Source organism: Myotis nattereri (genome assembly GCF_964212035.1).
Source record: "Myotis nattereri genome assembly, chromosome: 19".
NCBI classification, from domain to species: Eukaryota; Metazoa; Chordata; class Mammalia; order Chiroptera; family Vespertilionidae; genus Myotis; species Myotis nattereri.
Window position 1 is genome coordinate 24,744,429 of NC_138095.1, and position 18,750 is coordinate 24,763,178.

The 18,750-nt window shown below is 61.4% G+C and overlaps 1 protein-coding gene across 6 annotated transcripts in view; it reads left to right on the forward strand.

Annotated features, from left to right (window-relative positions):
* Positions 1–693: 693 nt before the first annotated feature.
* The window catches only part of EMID1 (EMI domain containing 1), a 30,830-nt gene continuing 12,773 nt past the window's right edge, over positions 694–18,750 (forward strand). For 2 of the 6 annotated variants that reach the window (XM_081113483.1, XM_081113482.1), the window contains exons 1-13: positions 703–833; positions 7,888–8,001; positions 8,445–8,548; positions 11,918–12,001; positions 13,428–13,489; positions 14,661–14,781; positions 14,992–15,042; positions 15,111–15,200; positions 15,997–16,143; positions 17,129–17,218; positions 17,506–17,558; positions 18,006–18,068; positions 18,173–18,217. In XM_081113483.1, coding sequence (XP_080969609.1) covers positions 733–833; positions 7,888–8,001; positions 8,445–8,548; positions 11,918–12,001; positions 13,428–13,489; positions 14,661–14,781; positions 14,992–15,042; positions 15,111–15,200; positions 15,997–16,143; positions 17,129–17,218; positions 17,506–17,558; positions 18,006–18,068; positions 18,173–18,217 — 1,125 coding nt within the window. In that variant the 5' untranslated portion in view covers positions 703–732. Of the gene's footprint in view, positions 834–7,887; positions 8,002–8,444; positions 8,549–11,917; positions 12,002–13,427; positions 13,490–14,660; positions 14,782–14,991; positions 15,043–15,110; positions 15,201–15,996; positions 16,144–17,128; positions 17,219–17,505; positions 17,559–18,005; positions 18,069–18,172; positions 18,218–18,750 lie in introns of all 6 variants that reach the window. The other 4 variants (XR_013997220.1, XM_081113485.1, XM_081113484.1 and 1 more) reach the window with 3 other exon arrangements.

Consider the following 18,750-nt stretch of genomic DNA (forward strand, 5'->3'; position numbering starts at 1 on the left):
CGTGGCTCAGTGATTAGAGCGTGGGCACTGAAGGGTCTCGGGTTCAATTCCCCGTCAAGGGCATGCACCTGGGTTGCAGGTTTGATTCCCGGTGCCTGCAAGAGGCAACCAGTTTCTTCTTCATTTTTTTTGTTAATCCTCACCCGAGGATATCTTTTCCATTGATTTTTAGAGAAAGTGAAGGGGGAGGGGGGTGGGAAGAGAGAGAGAGAGAGATGAGAGAGACACATCGGAAAGAAAAAAAAAAAAAAGAGGAAAGAGAAAGAAAAAGGGTCAGAGGCTCCCGCATCATTCGTTCAAGCTTGGCGACCTGGGGTCCTGGATGCGCCTGGGACCGCGGCCAGGACTCAGCACCCGGGCCCTGCAACATGTGCGAGGGCATCTCCGCACTGGTACCCCGCCCCCAAAAGGACCACGCGGTGCCGAGCGCCAGGATCAGGTGGGCACCTGGCGGGCCTCCTGGCGGGGGCGCCCGGCCCCCCGGGGTTCCTTCCGGGTTGGCAGCGGCGGCGCAGGGGGCGGGGGGCTGAGCCAAGGGGCCGGCCGAGGCCGGGACGCGCGCCCCCGCCCCGCGCCCGCCTCCCTCCCGCCCTCCCGCCCTCCCGCCCTCCCGCCGCTGCGCTGGGGACCGGGATCCGCGCGTCCGGGGCGGCTGGCGGCGCGGGCGGGCGCGGACGGCAGGCTGGGGGCGGCGGCGGCGAGGGGCCGCGCGCGGAGGGCGCCGGGCGCAGCATGGGCGGCCCACGGGCCTGGGCGCTGCTCTGCCTCGGGCTCCTGCTCCCGGGAGGCAGTGCCGCGTGGAGCGTCGGGGGAGCGCAGTTCTCGGGACGCAGGTAAAGGCTGCCCCCCCGCCCCGCCCCCGCTACCTCTGTGCCCTGCCAGCCCGGGGTTGGGGGCCGGGACGCCAGGCACTCCTGTCCCCCAACCCCTGCAACCTTCGTGCATGCCCGGACTGGGAAAGGGACCTGGTCCCCAACTGCAGTGCCAGCCCAGAGCCGGGCAGGGGTGGTGTGTGGGGGGGGAGGGGAAGGGAGTGGGGGGGATCCAGGGCCGCTCCACTATCTGGCAGAGGCTCCCCAAAGTGCGGGGGTCCCCTATCCATGTGTCTGGAACCGGCAGCCCTGGCAGCCTCCTCCAACCCCCACCCCCATTTCACCCCGGAGTCCCAGAGGAGGGGGAAGGGGGAAGGGGAACAACGGGGAGAACTCCCAGGACTCCCCTAACCCAAGCCTCCACCCCTTCACCCCCTGCCGTGCACATAGGAAAGCCCAGGACATCCCCCAGCTGACACTTTGGGGACTCGCCTCCGTTTCCTTGCTCCTGGCTGTTTTTAGTCCCGGCTATTTATTCACTGGGAGGAAGAAGACTGGGGTGGAGTTTCAGTGCCCCTGGGTCAGTGTTGGCCCCCAGGGACCTGGCATTTTGGGCAGAGATAGGGAGGAAGTACTGTCTTCCTGCCGCCCTCTCAGGAGCTGGGGGCGTTCTCTCTGCTGGTGTTTCTGGGGCATCTTCCAGTGAGAGGGTCCTTCACATGCAGTGTCCGCATTCATCCTTCAAGGACTGGATGAAGCTTGGGAGCACGTGTTCCCATTTCACAGATGAGCAAACTGAGGTCCCAGAAAATTAACATGATCTTCTAGGGCAGCGATGGCAAACCTTCTGAGCTCGGCGTGTCAGCATTTTGAAAAACCCTAACTTAACTCTGGTGCCGTGTCACATATAGAAATTTTTTGATATTTGCAACCATAGTAAAACAAAGACTTATATTTTTGATATTTATTTTATATATTTAAATGCCATTTAACAAAGAAAAATCAACCAAAAAAATGAGTTCGCGTGTCAACTCTGACACGCATGTCATAGGTTCGCCATCACTGTTCTAGGGCCTAGATTAGGCTCATGGGCCATTAATAGGAGAGCTGGGATTCACATCTGTGTCTTTCTGGCCCTGATGACACTGTTTGAACCTGCCTGGCCCCTATCCTGGCTGCAGCCCTACCCCTGCTGCTGTCCCCTCTTAAGGGGACAGCTCAGCAAACAATACAGAGTAGCCAGGCCTCTTCAGGCCCTTTCATCGCACTCAAATGCCTGCCCAGCCCCCACCCCCAAGGCCTCACTTTTTAAATTCTTTTCAGAAATTCTCCTTGCCCAGTGAGTGGTCGGTCAGGGGGGCCAGCATGCCTCCCCTAGGCTAGCAAGAGCAGGTGACCTGGGCACAGCTGGAGAGGAGAGGTGGCTGAGGAGTCAGAGGCCGGAAGAGCCGTTGTCTGAGATAGGGGTGGGCAGGTGGCAGCTGTCACAGCCACCACCTTTTGCGGTCTGACCACCGCAGGCCTGGGCTGGCTATTTCACCTGCACCCATCGCTTCCAGAACCTTCCCAACCGTCTTAGGAGGCAAGCGTTTTTGTGGCCCCTGTTTCTTAGAGGAAACTGTGGCTCAGAGAGGGGACATGACCTGCCTAGAACAGGGATGTGAGCCCCCAGGGTCCCAGGTGCTAAGATGACTGAGACTCTGACCTGGGAATTCCCGTTGTCAGGATCAGGATGATGGTCCAGGGGACTTAAGTCCAGGACAAGGCCTCCCAACCGGGGTTCCTCACCTCCCCCGCTCCAGGGTTTGGATGGGAGCAGGATGTGGCTGTGGGTAGGTATCTGGTGGTGTCTGGGGACTGTCGCCTGATCGGCTCACAGGAGGCTCACCGTGGCCTGAGCATCACAGCACCCCGGGGGCACTGCTGTGGCTCCATGACACAGACTGAGGCCTCGAGAGGAGTAGAGGCACCTCAATCCAAGCCCTCAGTTCCCACATCCCGGGTCCCTCTGACCCAGCAGAGGTCGTCAGCTGGCAGGTTTGGGAAAGGTCGGTGGGTCATGGTGAGGCGTGAGAGATCCCGGCCCTGGCTCTCTCCCCCACTCCCTGTGCGACCTCAGGCAGGTCCCCGGCTCTCGCTTTCCTGTGCAGCTTCCTCACCATTCCCCTCTCTGCTCCCCTCGTCCCCTGCTCCCAGGCCTGTTGTCAGGATGGACAAAGGACCAGCCGGGGCCCTGACGCAGAGTGGTTCCTGCGATCACCAGCCTTAGGTGGGGGAAGGGACCCCTGGCTGGAGGAATCCGCAGGCCTCCCTGCCAGGACTTCCCCTTGTGGCCCCAGCCCAGCATCGTTGGAGACAGCATGGGGATGTCTCGCCCCATCAGCCCTCCCTCCACCCCCAGCCCGGCGCCCCAGGCACCCCTTGGCAGCCGAGGGACAAGAGGCAGAAAAGAGGCTTTGTGCCTGGGGAGGGGGAGGCCTGGGAAGGCATCCAAGAGGCCGCCCCCAGCCCCAGGAATGCGGTGAGACTTTGAGACACCCCCCCCCCCAGAACCAGGGTGCCCTGGGGCTGTGCAGAGCTGGCTTGGCTCACCCCTTAGCCCTGTCCGTCCCCCAATTCCTGCTGGGCCTGCTTCCTGCCCTTCTGGGGTCTCTTCCAGCCTGAACCCTCGCCTAGACTTAAAGCCATCCCCCGTGTCCTGGCCAGGCCTCTTCTGCCTGCAGTACTGGCTTCCTGTGGGCACATCCTAGGACCCAGGAGAGCAGGGAATTCTCTTCCCAGCCCTTCTCCAGAGAGCTCAGATCCCAGCTCCACCCCCACATGGGTGACCCTGGTGGGTGCTTTCTCTCGGAGCCTCGGTTTCCCCCTCTGTAACATGCAGAGCCTGACCATCCCTACCCTGTAGTCACGGGGAGGACTTCGTGGTGAAGGTACGGGGCTGGTGTCCGCACGCCCAGGGAAGGCCCTGGGCCACAGCTGTGGGCTGGGGGGCCAGTGTCATAGTCCAGGAACAAGAACCACCAAGGGCTGTTGGCACGGTGAGCCAGCGCGGCTGGAGGAGGACCTGCTGTCCCCATTTGCAGATGGGCAAGGTGAGGTTCAGGGCCTTGTCCAAGGTCACTGAGTTAGGAATCAGCAGAGCTAGGACTGGAACGTCGCCTCCAGCAGGGGGTTCTGGCTCTAGTCACCCCACCCCCACCCTGTACGGCTCCTTTCTTTCCTCTCCTTTTCATAACCGCCCTTGGCCCCCAGCCCGCTTGGCTGCCTCCTGCAATTAGCCCCTATCTCTGTTCCGGATCATAGCCCTGGGCCCTGCCGAGACAAAGTCCCCTGGGCCCCTCATGGCAAGGGGGTGGAGGGCTGGGTGGGGGGGTGGTTACTGGGGACAGCTGGTTCCAGGCTGAGCTGGTCTGTCCTGTTTTCTCTCCCCCAGTGGCCTCTGGAGTGGCAGGCCCAGGAGAGAAGGGCTGCCTCCTCCCGCCCCTTCACCCTTGCCCCGTCCCACAGGTGGTGGCCCAGCCTCGGGAGCTTCTCGGACAGCTTATCACCCCCCACACCCCAGGAAAGGAAGCCCAAGGGGCATCTGGACGGAGGCAGGGGTTCCAGGGGCGGCAGACATCCCTGGGGACCCAGGGCCACAACGCTCAGTCGTTCAGTAAACCTCTCTGCGCACCCTCACCTGAACCCCATCCCAGCTGCACGTCCTTCCCCCGGACACTCAGGGCTGCTGCGACCCCTGGAGGTGCCCAACTCTGCTGGGGTCCTCAGTGATGAATAGGGGTTTGCCAGAGAGCAGGAGTGTACACAGATGTGAGGTGCAGCAGAGGGGAGGGCGGGCAGGAAGGTCAAAGAGGGGCCGCGGGAGTGGGGAGAGGGGAGCAGGCAGGGCTCGCGGGGCGTGGGAGCCACAGTGGGTGGGAACTCAGGTCTGTGCTTTACAAAGAGCTTCTGCTGCCTGGAACGTGGACGGAGGGGCCGGAGGGCAGCGGGGCCAGGCTGGGACCCTGGAGGGGAGCTCGGGCTCATTCCGGAGAGAGTGGGGCTGGGTCTCCAAGGCCGGGGAGGGGTGAGGCATGGTTACTGGTGACGCCCCAGAGAGAGGGGATGAAGGACTGACCTTGCACCCCATCTGGCCCGAGTGTCCCCTTCTCTCTAAAATGTCTCGCTATCGGGGCACCAGCTCCATGTCTCCTAAGCAGAGAATTCAAGCAAACTCCAACCCGTGGGAAATAACCGAGGGGGGCATGCAGCAACCCACAGGGGGAGATCCTGATTAAGGAAGGAGAAGGAAAAATTGTTTCCTGTAGCTCCCCACAGAGGGCAGCTCGGGCAGCGGTGGGCAGTCACAGGCCATCTGCCCCGGTGCGGTCCAGGGCCACGTGTGAGGGCGCCCTGTCTCTGCAGGTGTGGGCTCTTGTGCAAAGAGGATAGCCCTTTCGGTAGGATTTGCTTTGGTCTGAGTGTGTATATGTGTGTCCTATGTGGGTCTGTGTGTATGTACATGGGAGTTGTATGCACATAAGCATATGTGAGTGCGTCTGTGTGCATGTGCGTCCGTATGTGTCTTGTGCTCACTGCGTGTGCATACTGATGTGTGCATCTGTGTTTGCCTGTATGTATGATGCGTACGTGTCTGTCCACTGGCATGTGGTCCTCCTTCTGTGCCCGGGGCCCCCTCCTGTGTCTGGAGCCTCTGTCGTCTGCCCAGGGTGCTCCCTCTCTCCCTTCTTCCTTCACTCACAAGGCCCCTGGGCCAGCCTGGGGCACTTCACCGGCTGCCCAGAGCCCCTGAGCCCCCCTGAACGTGTACCCCACATTTCGTGCATTTTTCTGGGGAGGAGCCACAACTCACATCACTTTCCCAAAGGGGCTTATGTTCCCCCCGAAACACAACCCCAACAGGTTTAAAGCCACAGCTCTAGGGACCCAAAGGCTCTAAGGGTGGGGGCCTTTTGGAAAGGTACCTTCTTAAACTTATAAAACCCCCATCTGCTCGTCGGGAAAAACACTTCCAGCGTAAGGTTAAGACCACCAGCTCTGGAGTCAGACAGACCTGAGTTCCAACCATGACTGTGTCACGCCTCGCGGGTGCCTAGGGCACGTCCCAGACCCTGGAGCCTCAAGTCTTCCCACCTGTAAAGCGAGGCTTATCCTCGGGCGTGTGGCTGCTGTGAGCACAGGAGAGAGGACCCAGGGACAGCCCCTCTGTGCCCCCAGAGGTGGCCGTTGGATGTGGGCACAGGAGAGAGGACCCAGGGACAGCCCCTCTGTGCCCCCAGAGGTGGCCGTTGGATGTGGGCACAGGAGAGAGGACCCAGGGACAGCCCCTCTGTGCCCCCAGAGGTGGCCGTTGGATGTGGGCGTGTGACTTGGCCTACTTGATGCGCACAAAGCCATTCCTGTGCGTCCGTGGGTAAATAGTGTTTTGCTTCCCCTTCCCTTCTCGGTGCATAGAAGTGCAGTCTTTCCCTGCCGGTCTGCACAGGCCTAGTGGTCTGTACACGAGGCCTCGGGCTCTCCCACCGCAGCCGGGTCTCGTGGTCCTGTTCAGGCTGCTCCCAGGTGTGCACTGCGGCCAGCGCCCGGCCCCCCTCCCGGGAGTGGCTGGCCATGGCTCTGTTGGGCTCCTGCGCCCCCTCTCCCTGCTCTCCCACCTCCATGCCTTCAGCTAAGCTGTTCCCTCCTCCTGGACTGATTCCAGGTGACACAGACGGTGAAGGGATTTCCCCAGGGTAGTAGACTGGCCCTGGCCGAGGCCTCTCTCCTCCAGGTGGGCCTGGGTGGGGGCGGGGCAGCGGTTAGGGGGTGGATTTCAGTGGAGCGGGCACCACTGCGGTGGCTGGGACATTCCCGGCGCTCAGTGGCCCCAGCCTTCACGGGGTCAGGGACCCTGCGTTTTTTTGCCGGGGCTGGGAAGGGAGGGACCGTTTCAGTGACCCTTCTCACCCTGAGCCCCCCCCACACACACACACACCCCCCACCAGACTTTCCTTTGTGACCCGAAGCCTGGGGTCAGCAGGTTCCCAGGCTGGGCCTTCACAGAGCCGTGGACCGTGGCTCAGGAGGCGGAGAGGAGACAGGAACTGAGGCCTTGGAGATGGAGTTAGGGCCAAGCTGGGCCATCCAGATTCCTGGCTTCAAATCCGCTCCACCCTGCACCGGCTCTGGGACATGGACAGTTTTCCCCCCTCCCTGAGCCTCAAGGGTACTCCTCTGTATAATGGGGGGAGGGGTGCCTTCCTGGATCACTGTGGGAAAAGGATGTCAGTACCCTTAGCATACAGAAGGTGCTCAATATATGCAGTGCAATAGGATGATGAGTTAGCCTCTGGAGAAGTCAGTTCTCCATGCCTGGGACAGTGTACATCCCGCCTGGCACGCAGCGGGGGCACAGGATAAGGGAGACGGGGCCTCTCCTCTCCCATGCCAGGGAGGAGCGGGCAGAGGTGAATCACCAGCTTAACTCGGCGTGACAAGCTACCATACCAAGGGCTGCGGGGCAGGGAACCATCCGTTCTGCTCAGGTGGAGGTGGAGGTGGGAAAGGACAGGGGGAGGTGACAGCACAGCAGCTGTGAGGGTGGGAGGTGGGGGAAGGGAGCTCCGGGCAGGGGGCCCAGCATGAGCAAAGGCCTGGAGGTGAGGGATCTAAGGCCTAGAGGCTGAGGGTGGGGGTAGGCCAGCCCAGGTTTCCATTTTATGATACTCCCTCTGGGGGGAGACTGAAGGGCAGGATGGAGGGGCCGCTGCTGTCATCCAGGCAGGAGGCAGGAGGCCGGAAGCACTGGGGGCCTGGACGGGTCAGAGTTGGAGAGAAGAGATGCCGAGAAGGGAGAGGCCCTTCAAAGACACCTGCTCCCATCTTGTCCCCGAGAGCCCCCAGCACGGTCACCCCTCCAGGGCTGTGGGATCCACTCCTCAGCCACAGCAGCACAGACTCCCACGGGGGCCCAGAGGGCGCTGAGAACTCGGGGGTCCTGGAGAGCACACAGTGCTCCTCACTCACCCTCCTGGGGTCCCGGGCAGGGGCCTGGCTGCGTGCGGCACCGAGCATCCTCTCCGCGGGTCTGTTTCAGGAACTGGTGCTCGTACGTGGTGACCCGCACCATCTCATGCCACGTGCAGAACGGCACGTACCTTCAGCGAGTGCTGCAGAACTGCCCCTGGCCCATGAGCTGCCCGGGCAACAGGTGAGTGAGACCAAGCGGATGGCATCCCAGGTGGAGGCACAGCATGGGCAGAGGCCTGGTGGTGGGAGTGCAGTGGGTGTGCAGGGGAAGGCTGGGGCCCCAGGGTGGGTGAAGCAAAGGGAGCCCTGTGCCCATTCTCAGTACCTCCCTTTGTGTTCGTGGGGCACCCTGGAGGGCTTCCTGGAGGAGGGGTTCCACCATTCACCCACACGCCTTCACTCAGGGAGCCTTCACTGCTAGGGACAGGAGGCTCCACGTGCAGGGGCTGCCTGTCCAGTTGGTATCCAGATCCCCAGGCTGGACGGTTGGGAAGGAATAGAAGGGTTGAATCCTAGAATGCAGGAGAGAGGCTCCAACAGGGCCTGGACGGGGGGTGGGGACAGAAGACCCTGGGGGCCAGACAGTGGGAGAAACACCAGAGGGCCCTGTCGGCATTCTTTCAGCTACAGAACCGTGGTGAGACCCACATACAAGGTGATGTACAAGACAGTGACCGCCCGGGAGTGGAGGTGCTGCCCCGGGCACTCGGGGCCCAGCTGCGAGGAAGGTAGGACTGCCCCCAGGTTTGGGCCTCATGTTTCCCCGAGGTGGTTGGGAGGGAGCAGTAAACTGTTGCTCAGTCGTAGACACTGCAGTGTCCGGTGCCGTGCCCGCTGTGGCCCCCCGCACGGCTGCCAGCGAGGCCTGGCTTGGATATAGTGGGTGCCCGGTGTCCCACGGGTGTTGACCGCCTGCCTCGGGGGAGACTCTCAGGGCCCCTGGAGAAACGTAATGCATGCTGCATAGCTCGTGTCTGCAGTCACACCACCCCGAGCCTTTCTTCCGAACATGGGAGCACCCAGACCTGCCCACGGGCTGTGGGAACAGGTCATGGAAGCAAAGGGCCCCTGAGGTCAGTGGGTCCGCACGGTCGGGACGGTCATGCCCTTCCTGCTGGAGGAAACAGGCTCAGGAAGGCGGTGGGCCCACGGCTCCTGAGGGGTCGTCAGGATGGGAGCCCCGGTCTGCCTGGCTCCCCAGAGGGCCTCGGGGATGGGAGGGCTCAGACGGGTGCCTCCTGTGTGGAGTGTGAGCCAGGCTCGCCCCACCCCACTTCTCTGCATGCCATGAGGGTGGCTGGGGCAGAGCACCCCCAGGGGCACAGAGGAGGCAGCCTGGCCACATGGGCACCTGCCCCTCTGCTAAGTGGTCCAGGCCACTCCCACCCCTGCCGCCTGGCTGAACCCGAGGAGAGGAAGGTTTCGGGCACCAAGGGCTGTGTTTCCAAGAATGTCCTGGAACCAGCCTGAGAGCCAGGCCCGTGAGCACCTGGTGGAAAGGCATTCGGGCCCCAGGGCGGCGTGTGAACGTGAACATCAGAAACACCGGCGTGTGAGACACGGCCTCCGCAGCAAGGGACCGTGATGCTAACGGAAGTCACCATCCAGAGGTGCTTCCTGAAAGACTGACAGGCGTCGCCTCCCTGGGACCCCACAGCAGCCCCGGTTCACACAGGGGCAGCAGACGCCCGAGGGGGTCCTGTATGGAGAGGGAGAGGCAGCCACAAGGCCCTTGTGGGAGGCCAGGAAGGGAAGCGTGAGGGGAGCCAGGAGCAGCACCCTCCGCTCCCTGCGGGGAGGAGAGGGGGAGGTGGGACCGGGGGCCAGGAGGAGAGCCAGCCGGGAGGGGCTGGAGGTGGGGAGGGGCAAATCCCCAGGGTGTGGGGGCCACCGGGGCCTAGAGGGCCTGAGCCAAGGCAGGGCCTACCCAGGCCTGTGGGGCCATCATGGAGGGCAGAGTCAAGGTGGGGGCAGCACCCACACCTTTGGGTCCAGCAGCTGGAGGCCGTACATCCAGGCACCAGGCTAAGGGCTGGGAGCTCTGGCACCCGTGAGGCAGGGGTACACGACGGGATGGGCCAGGCCAGCCCTGACGGCTGCCAGCTGCCTCTGCAGGGCCTTCAGGCCCCAGCCTGGGGACGGGGTTATCCCGGGCTTCCTGGGCCAGGCCAGCGCCACCACACACCAGCTGTGTGGCCTTGGGCCGGGGACTCCCCGAGCATTGTGCAAGCGGTTGTGCAAGGGCCCGTGCAGGGGGCAGCAGGCTGCCGTTCAAGCAGCACCGTCTCCTGCCCGCTCCGAGGGCAGGGCGCCTTCGCTAACGGGTACCAGGCTGCTCTTGCAGCAGCCCGGGCGCCCCTGCCCCGAGCCTCAGGGTCTCACCTGTGACACGGTCAGGATAAGCGAGTCTGCTTCCCAGGGACGTGGTGAGGGTGAAACGAAGCAGTGAAACCCTGCAGAGGGTGCAGGGGCCCAGGTGGGCACTGCGTGATAGCTGATGGGCTGGGAAGGGTCGGCCTCTCCCCTCCCACAGGGTGGGAGCTGAGGAAAGGGAAGCCCAGGCCTGGAAATTCCAGAAAACTGCTCTCTCTGCTGGGGCTGGGAGTGGGGGTGAGGACGCATGGGACATTGCTGGCCCATCCCGGGCCCTCCCTTCCTCCGACAGCCAGGCTTGGGCGGGCTCCCCAGCCGTTTCCCCTGATGGTGACTGCCCCCCGCGGTCTGTGACATGACCTTGGGGCCATAGAACTGCGTCACCAGAGGCAACAGGGCAGGCTCCCCTGGCTGCAGTTTCCCCATCTGTAAAGTGGAGGTGAGGCCGGCGCCCACTCACAGGGCTTTGAGGATAATGAGCTCAGACTGTCCACGTGAAGTGCTTAGAATGGGCCAGGCCCAGCGTGAATGCTGAGTCCGTGTGAGCTGTTATTGTTATGATTATTACCTACCTTGTAGGATTGAGCTGGGCGACCCCCTCCTGCCCACAGAGCCTCCACTCCCTGCCCCCGTCCTAGGCTGCCAACCCTCCTTCCTCCATCCTGGGTGAGTTTTACCCCCTTGCACCGGGGCAAATCACAGGTCCCTCAGGAGGGGATGCTGGCGAAGCAGGCCCAGACTCAGCTCAGGCCGTGGTGGGACCCAGCGGGGTCTGGCAGCCTCCCTGCTGGGGTCTGGCCGGAGGGATCCGTCTGGTTTGAGTTCCTGGCGCCTCTCACTCCCTGCACCAGCCCACAGCCTGGCTCTGAGCTGCCAGGGCTGTGCCTTATTTGGATCTTGTCTCCCCCCAGACAACACTCCGCGGCCTTAAAAGGCAGGCCTGGGGGGCAGAGGGGAGCAGTTGCCCTGCTGGCTCCAGAGCCCCTCCAGCTGCACCTCCCGCCGCCCCCCGCTTGGCCAGCCCATCTCTCCAGCTGTGGAGAAAACCAGGCCCCCCAAAACCAGACCAGCCAGGCAGCCTGCTCCTGGTGGGGGTGGTGACAGGGGTGGGCTCCGGAAACGGGCCTCCCGTGCCCTCCCAGGCAGCTGGCCTCCCTCTGTTTTTCATTTAAAACCGGGTCTGGATTCCCTTCAGTGTCTTCTTACCAAGTGGGGCAGGGAGAGGGTGGACAGCAAGGTCACCGCTGCCAGTGTCGCCGCTGCCATTTATTGGTGTGCGGGCCTTGTGCCCACATCGCTGGCCTCGGCCCTCACACCAGCCTGGGAAATAGAGTGGCCTTATGGCCCCATTTTACAGATGGGAAAATAGTTCCAGAGAGAACAAGTCACACAAGGTCAGTAAGTGACAGGACTGGGACCCAACCTTGCATGTGTTACCGCTAAGCTTTTAACACAGGCAGCTCGTCGGGGTGATTGGGGAGCTCCCAGCCTCTCCCATGGCCCCTACCCATTGCCAGCCCCCTCTCCCCAGCCCCATCAGGCTGGCAGCTGGAGGGACCCGTGTGACCCAGGTGTAAACTGCCCCACCTCTCTGGGCCTCTGTCTACCTCTGCACTAAGGGGAGTAGAGATCCCTGCTGGGGCTCGAGGGGCAGGTGGGCCAGGGGCTCTGACCAAACAGGGATGGCCGGGCCAGCAGGACTCTCATCCCTGCTTGTCCCTCAGTTGCAGGCTCCTCTGGCTTCGTGGAGCCCAGGTGGTCAGGCAGCGCCATGCGGCGGATGATGTTCCGGCCCACAGCCTTCTCAGGTGGGTCCTCGGGCCGCTGCGTGGGGTGCCCCTGGGCTAGGGGAGGCCTGGCAGGGGCCCGGCAGTGTGGTGACGGCCCAAAACGCCATCTCGGTCCAGCTGTGCAGTCAGGAGAGTGCCCTGCCCTTGCCTGCCCCGGGCTGCAGAGAACACCTCGAGGGGGAGAGGAAGGGCCCCCGAGGAGAGTCTGACCTGGGCCCAGCCACCCCGAGACCGTGACCCCAAACTCTTGCAGACACAGGTCCACACCCCCAGTTTCCTCTTTTCATAGCCATGTGTACTTTTTTTATTGATTTCAGAGAGGAAGGGAGAGGGAGAGAGAGAGAAACATCAATGATGAGAGGGAATCATGGACCAGCTGCCTCCTGCAGGCCCCACACTGGGGATGGAGCCCGCAACCCGGGCATGTGCCCTGACCGGGAATCGAACCATGACCTCCTGGTTCTTAGCGACGCTCAACCACGGAGCCACGCCTCCGGCTGGCTCCTCTTTTTATTTATTTTTATTTTATTTTTAATATATTTTATTGATTTTTTACAGAGAGGAAGGGAGAGGGATAGGGAGTTAGAAACATTGATGAGAGAGAAACATCTATCAGCTGCCTCCTGCACACTCCCTACTGGGGCTGTGCCCGCAACCAAGGTACATGCCCTTGACCGGAATCGAACCTGGGACCCTTCAGTCCACAGGCCAACGCTCTATCCACTGAGCCAAACCGATCAGGGCTCCTCTTTTTATTTATACTAAGCTTCCCTGAGCCTCTCTGCACTGTGAGAGGCACCGGGCCAGGTGCTTCCCATGGCAACCTGTTTAAAACTCAGTTGTGTCCCTGTCCCCCAGGAAGGCATCACTGTCCCCATCTTAGGAGGAAGCTGAGGGTCAGAGAGAGGGCGTGTCCTGCCGGAGGCCCCACTGCCGGGAAGGGGCAGCGCTGAGACTCTGTGCCTGTTACACACTCGTCCCCCCTTGCTCTGAGCTCAGTGTCCTCAGGTGTGAACGGGGGTGACCCTTGTCCTAAAGCACAGGATCAACAGTGCCTGGCCACCAGGAGGCTCAGTAACCAGCCAGAACTGTCATGAATAGCGAAGGGGTATCGCCGAGGAGGCTGCAGGCGCCAGACAGTGGTTCTGGAGGGAGGGTCAGGGGTGGCACCTCTGAGGCCAGCCCGTTCCAGACGCTAATGTGTCCAGCAAGCCCAGGCAGCCCCGCCCAGGTGAAGCCACAGGATTTCCTGCCCGGCTTCCCGGAAAGGAGTCGTTTTGGATGCCAAGGCTGCAGGAGTTGGCTCCCTGGTCCTGCTCTGGGAGAAGCCTGCAGGGCATGGTCCCCCCTGGACAGGCCATGCCTGCAGCGTCTCCCCCGGGCTGGGCTGCCTCCTGGGTGGGGGTCATCAGGTGTCTGTTCGCTTCCTCCATCCTGCCTCCAGGTTGTGTCAACTGCAGCAAGGTGTCGGACCTGGCGGAGCGGCTGAAGGTGCTGGAGGCCAAGGTGGGTGAACAGCTGTCCCCTCGTCCCCAACCTCCCACCCCCTCTCTGCACCCCATGCTCACAGCATCCATGGGCAGGCAGCTTCCCTGCCGGCCACCCCCCACCCTCCCGTCTGTCCCAGCCAGCTCTCTTGGCCTCTCCCACCGTGCTCCTGCCCGGGAAGCCTGCTCTTCTTCCAGGAGTGCCACGAAGCTCCCCCCACTTGCACCCCCATTCCCATCCCAGCCAGATATTTGTAGACACCCCTAGGGTTCATGGCAAGGCTCCTCCTTGCCCCATCACCTTCATCCTTTATTCCCTCATCGCCCAGTTTCAAAAGCCGATCATCTCTTGCACATCTCAAACATTCTTTCAAAAAGGTTTGAACAATTAAAAAGTAAGACCCTCGTGTTTTCAGAAACATAAAAAACTCAGCACCATGATAAACCTGCCCAAACACCATTCGCACCCACGCCTGTGCCCCTGGAGAGAGGGGCCGTCCACATGTAAGCATCTTTCTCCCAGATCGTGTAGAGGCATACACTCTGCCTGCACACCCTCTCCTCCATTATTCCTTCCTCTGGGAGTTTATCTTTTTTTAAAATATATTTTATTGATTTTTTTACTGAGAGGAAGGGAGAGGGCTAGAGAGTTAGAAACATCGATGAGAGAGAAACATCGATCAGCTGCCTCCTGCACGCCCACTACTGGGGATGTGCCCGCAACCAAGGTACATGCCCTTGACCGGAATCAAACCCGGGACCCTTTAGTCTGCAGGCCGACATTCTATCCACTGAGCCAAACCAGTCAGGGTGGGAGTTTATCTTAAGGAGATTAGAGGTGACGATGTTTACCAAAGTGTTCACTGTTCACCAGGAAATTTGAAAACCAGAGAACAGGAGGGGTTGATTGCATTATTAGGGAGAAATCTGCTGTGGAATACTGCACAGCTGTGAACACCTCGTCCATTTTTTTAGATCTATATTTTCAATTGATTTCAGAGAAGAAGGGAGAGAGAGAGAGAGAGAGAGAGAGAGAGAGAGAGAGAGAGAGAGAGAGAAACATCAATGATGAGAATCATTGATTGGCTGCCTCCTACACGCCCCAGCCTGCAGCCCATCAGCTGGCCTGTCCCTGGTGAGGCCTGATATCCATCCCATCCATCTCTCTTCCTCTCCCTCTTTCTCCACAGGTGGCCGTGCTGACTGTCACCCAGCAGGCGGTGCCCCCAACCCCAGCCGCCCCCGAGGACCCCGCCCCTCTCTGGGGCTCCCCAGCTGCCCAGGGCAGCCCTGGAGATGGAGACCTCCGAGGTGAGTGGGTCAGTGCAGAGCACACTCCCTCGTGGGAATGAGATGCCAGTCTCTACTCTGCCGGCTCCCAGCTCCTCCCCCTTGTGGGCCTGGGTCGTCTCTGATCTCTCTGGGGTCCTGGGAGGCCCAGCAGACCCTGCCCCCACCTCCTCTGGTGGCGCTAAGGGCAGGGACTCTGGATGACCCAGGCACCCCGCCCCCCAACTCCAGGGCTGCCCGGAGCCAGAGAAACCCCGAGGGCCCCGCTGCTCCCTCGAGATGGTAGGTGCTGGCTGGGGGGCCGGGGTCGGGGCAGGAGGAGGCCAGAGCTGATGAGATTTCTCCCCTAGACCGAGTTGGTGCCCGGGGACTTCCCGGGCCCATTGGCCCCAAGGGAGACATTGGCAGCCGGGGCCCAACAGGAATGAGAGGCCCCCCAGGTGAGTGTCCATGGCACTGCCCCCCTAACTTTCCTGGCCAGCCCCCTCCCCCCCCCCCCCGCCCCCTGCAGTGGACCCAGGCTGGGATCTTCCTCCGCGACCCTGACATAGCCAGGGGTAGCCCGGCCCCCTGCCACTCGCTTGTCTCACTCGCCACCGTCCAAGGGTGCCCCACTCAGGCCTGGGCTCCTCGAAACCCTCTTTTGTATTCACATGGCCCGTGTTCTCTGGGAAGCTACTCCCAGCAGGCTCTGAGCCGGGCACTGGGGAGGGGGGTGGGGTCCGACCAGTCCCTGCCCTCCTGGAGCGCCCCAATGGGGGAAGGTAGACCTGGGCGGAAGAGAAACAGCAGTGCCCACCCAGGTGACCAGGGTTGTGATGGGGACATTGCAGATAAGCGAGCCCCAAGGAAGGGATCCCAGACCCAGCCTGGATAGGGTGGGAGTGACATCTCAGGTGAGGCCTAAAGGATGACCCGAGGGTACAGCAGGAATAGCAGAGGGAGGACTGGAAGAGGGAAAGGCACAGGCAACAAGGGAGAGAAGAGAACATTCTGGAAACATTCCGGAAGTCAGTATTTACTGAGCACCAAGTGTCCATTGTCCTAACGCCCCAGGGAGGGCTGTGTTTTCTCTCCTAATAAAGGGCCAGGGAAGTCAGAGCCAGGAATTGCCCTGGCCTGTGGCCTCCAGAGCCCTCATCCCCGCTGCCCCAGGCTGCCTTGTCCTGCCCCTGGCAGCTGCCCGGGGCCTCTCTGCCTCCTGCATACCCTCCCATCCCCCTGGTTCCATTGCAGGTCCACAGGGCCCCCCAGGGAGCCCTGGCCAGGACGGAGCTGTGGGCATCCCTGGAGAAAGGGGACCACCAGGTCCCCCAGGGCCCCCTGGGCCCCCCGGCCCCCCAGCCCCCGTTGGACCACCCCACGCCCGGATCTCTGAGCATGGTGAGTCCCTCTGGGTCACAGCAGGTCCAGGGGGGTGAGGCTGGCATAAGGCATCACCACAACGTTACTGCTGTCTACCGGGCACTTGCAGAGCTTGCTCTTGGTCAGCCACATGTCACCCAGTCCTCGGACGGGCGCTGTTGTCCTCCTCTGTTCACTGATGAGGAAATCTGAGGGCCAGAGAGGGGAGACCACACAGCCAGGGCATGGGGACTGGCTTCACACCCAGGCGGCCTCTGAGCCTGTGCTGGAGCCACCTGGCATCAGGCCCGGCCGCCAAGCCTTGGAGCTGGCCAGGAGCCAGCCCTCCGAGCACAGGCAAGGTCAAGGCCCAGCAGCAGGAAGTGAGCCCTGAGCTCCCAAGGCCACAGCCCTGCCCCTGTGCTCAGAGAAGCCCCGGCCCCCTCCACCCAGCTAGGCCCCGACGTTCATCCTTCACCGCCTCCCCAGCCTAACCTACATGTGTGATGCCAGAGGGTCAGAGCTTGGAGTGCCAGGTTCAACCTCATCTGCATCATATTGGTGCCCCATCCATTCATTCTCCCCTCCATTCCGTCTCACCATCCGCTCTCCCTCTCCGAGCCTCAGTTTCCTCATCTGTACAATGGGAATAAGGACAGTGCTGACCGCCCAGAGCTCTGTGACACTCATGCACAGAAGCCTGGCTCAACGTAGGTGGTCCAATAAAGGGTAGCTTTTCTTATTATTCCCACTGGACATGTGACAGTACAGGCCCAGCAAGGTGGAGAGTCTTACTGGATGTCACAGCTAGACTGTGGCAGGATTAGAACCCAGGTCTCTCTGCCTTCTGGGCCTGTGTAGCCAACACTCTCCCCACCCCCCCTCTCCCCCATGTCCCACAGGGCAGTCATAGCCAGCTTGGAGCTGTGGGCATCCCTGGAGAAAGGGGACCTCCAGGCCTGCCCCTCTCTGCCCAAGCCCCACCCCACCCAGCCCTGCCCACTCCTCATCTTTCCTCCTGCAGGGGACCCATTTCTGTCTAACACCTTCACTGAGACCAGCAGCCACTGGCCCCAGGGACCGGCTGGGCCCCCTGGGCCCCCAGGGCCTATGGGTAAGTTGAATCCAGGCCTGGGGTTCCGGGTGGGGTTGAGGGATGTCAGCGACTAGCGCTGTGGCTGTCAGGAGGGAGTTGATGGTAGACTTCCTGCCATTGTACTCTGCATTGGTCCTGAGGATATCCTGTCTTTTTTTTTTGTTTTTTAATTGCATTTATTGGGGTGACATTGGTTAATAAAATTACATAGGGTTCAGGTGTCATTCTGTAATACATCATCTGTATATTGTATTGTGCATCCACCACCCAAAGGCAGGTCTCTAGGATATCCTGTCTCATTCCAGGTCCCCCTGGACCTCCTGGTCCCATGGGCATCCCTGGGAGCCCTGGCCATACAGTGAGTATTTCTCCAAGTACTCTCACTCGTCTTCCCATCTGTCCACTCACCCATCCATCATCCACCCATCCATCCTTTCCTTCCTTCATTCGAGCATTTATGGAGCACCGAGTGGACACACGACTTTTCCTAAAGCTTCTCATTCAACCCCTGTAACAAGAAGCACCGTGGCTCTTACCTAAGGCCAAGAGAGGTGGCGATAACTTCCCTAGGGCTGTGGCCAGCACATGGCGACTTCCAGGTCAGGGTGGGGACTGTCTGGTTCCAGGGCCAGAGTTGTGAACACTGGGCTGTGTGCACGTCCCTCTGTGTACCTGTCCTTGGATGTGTGAAGGGCCCAGAGGCCCAGGCCAAGCTGCAGCTTTCACCCCAACCCCTCTGCCCCCCAAGTCCCCGCCCGCTCTACTCTGCCCCAGCTCAAGGCTGAAGCCCTGTCTTGTTGCTCAGGGACCCCCAGGCCCCACTGGACCCCAAGGAATCTCTGGCCACCCAGGAGAAAAGGGTGAGAGAGTGAGTACTGAATGGGCCCCGGATGGAGGATTCTGGGGAGGCTTGGGGGCTCTGGGTCAGACACCCCAGCAGCTGACTCCGTACCTCTCCTCCCTCCCACACAGGGACTGCGTGGAGAGCCAGGCCCCCAAGGCTCCATGGGACAGCGGGTAAGTGAGGCTGCCCCCCTGCAGCTCCCCCTTCAGGATCCGATGGGCACAGACCCCTGCGCTGGCTCCAGCCCCTGTGGCTAGAGCCCCTGATCCTCCCTGTCTGGTCCAGGGGGTGCTCCATCTCCTTCCTTCCTGTCTCAGGTTCATCTTACGGTCCGGCCACCTCCATCTCCCAGGCTCTGTCCCTGTTTCTCTCTCCCTCTGTGTCTCTATCTCTTCAACTCCCTGTATTTCTCTATCCCTCCAACTATAATGGTAGATTTGTCTGTTTCTCCCTTTAGTTTGGTCAATTTTTGCTTCATGGATTTCTAAGCTTTGAATACACATTCAGTATTTTACTAGAGGCCCTGTGCACGGATTCGTGCACTGTGGAGTCCCTTGGCGTGGCCTGCAGAGATTGGGCCACACTGGCAGTCCAACGCCGCCTGCCGCTCCTGCCTGCCACTCCTGCTCATCCTGGCCCTGCTGCATCTGCCATGGGCTCGCACCCAGTTCGTCCCAATCGGGAGAGGCTCGCGCCTCTTGTTGTG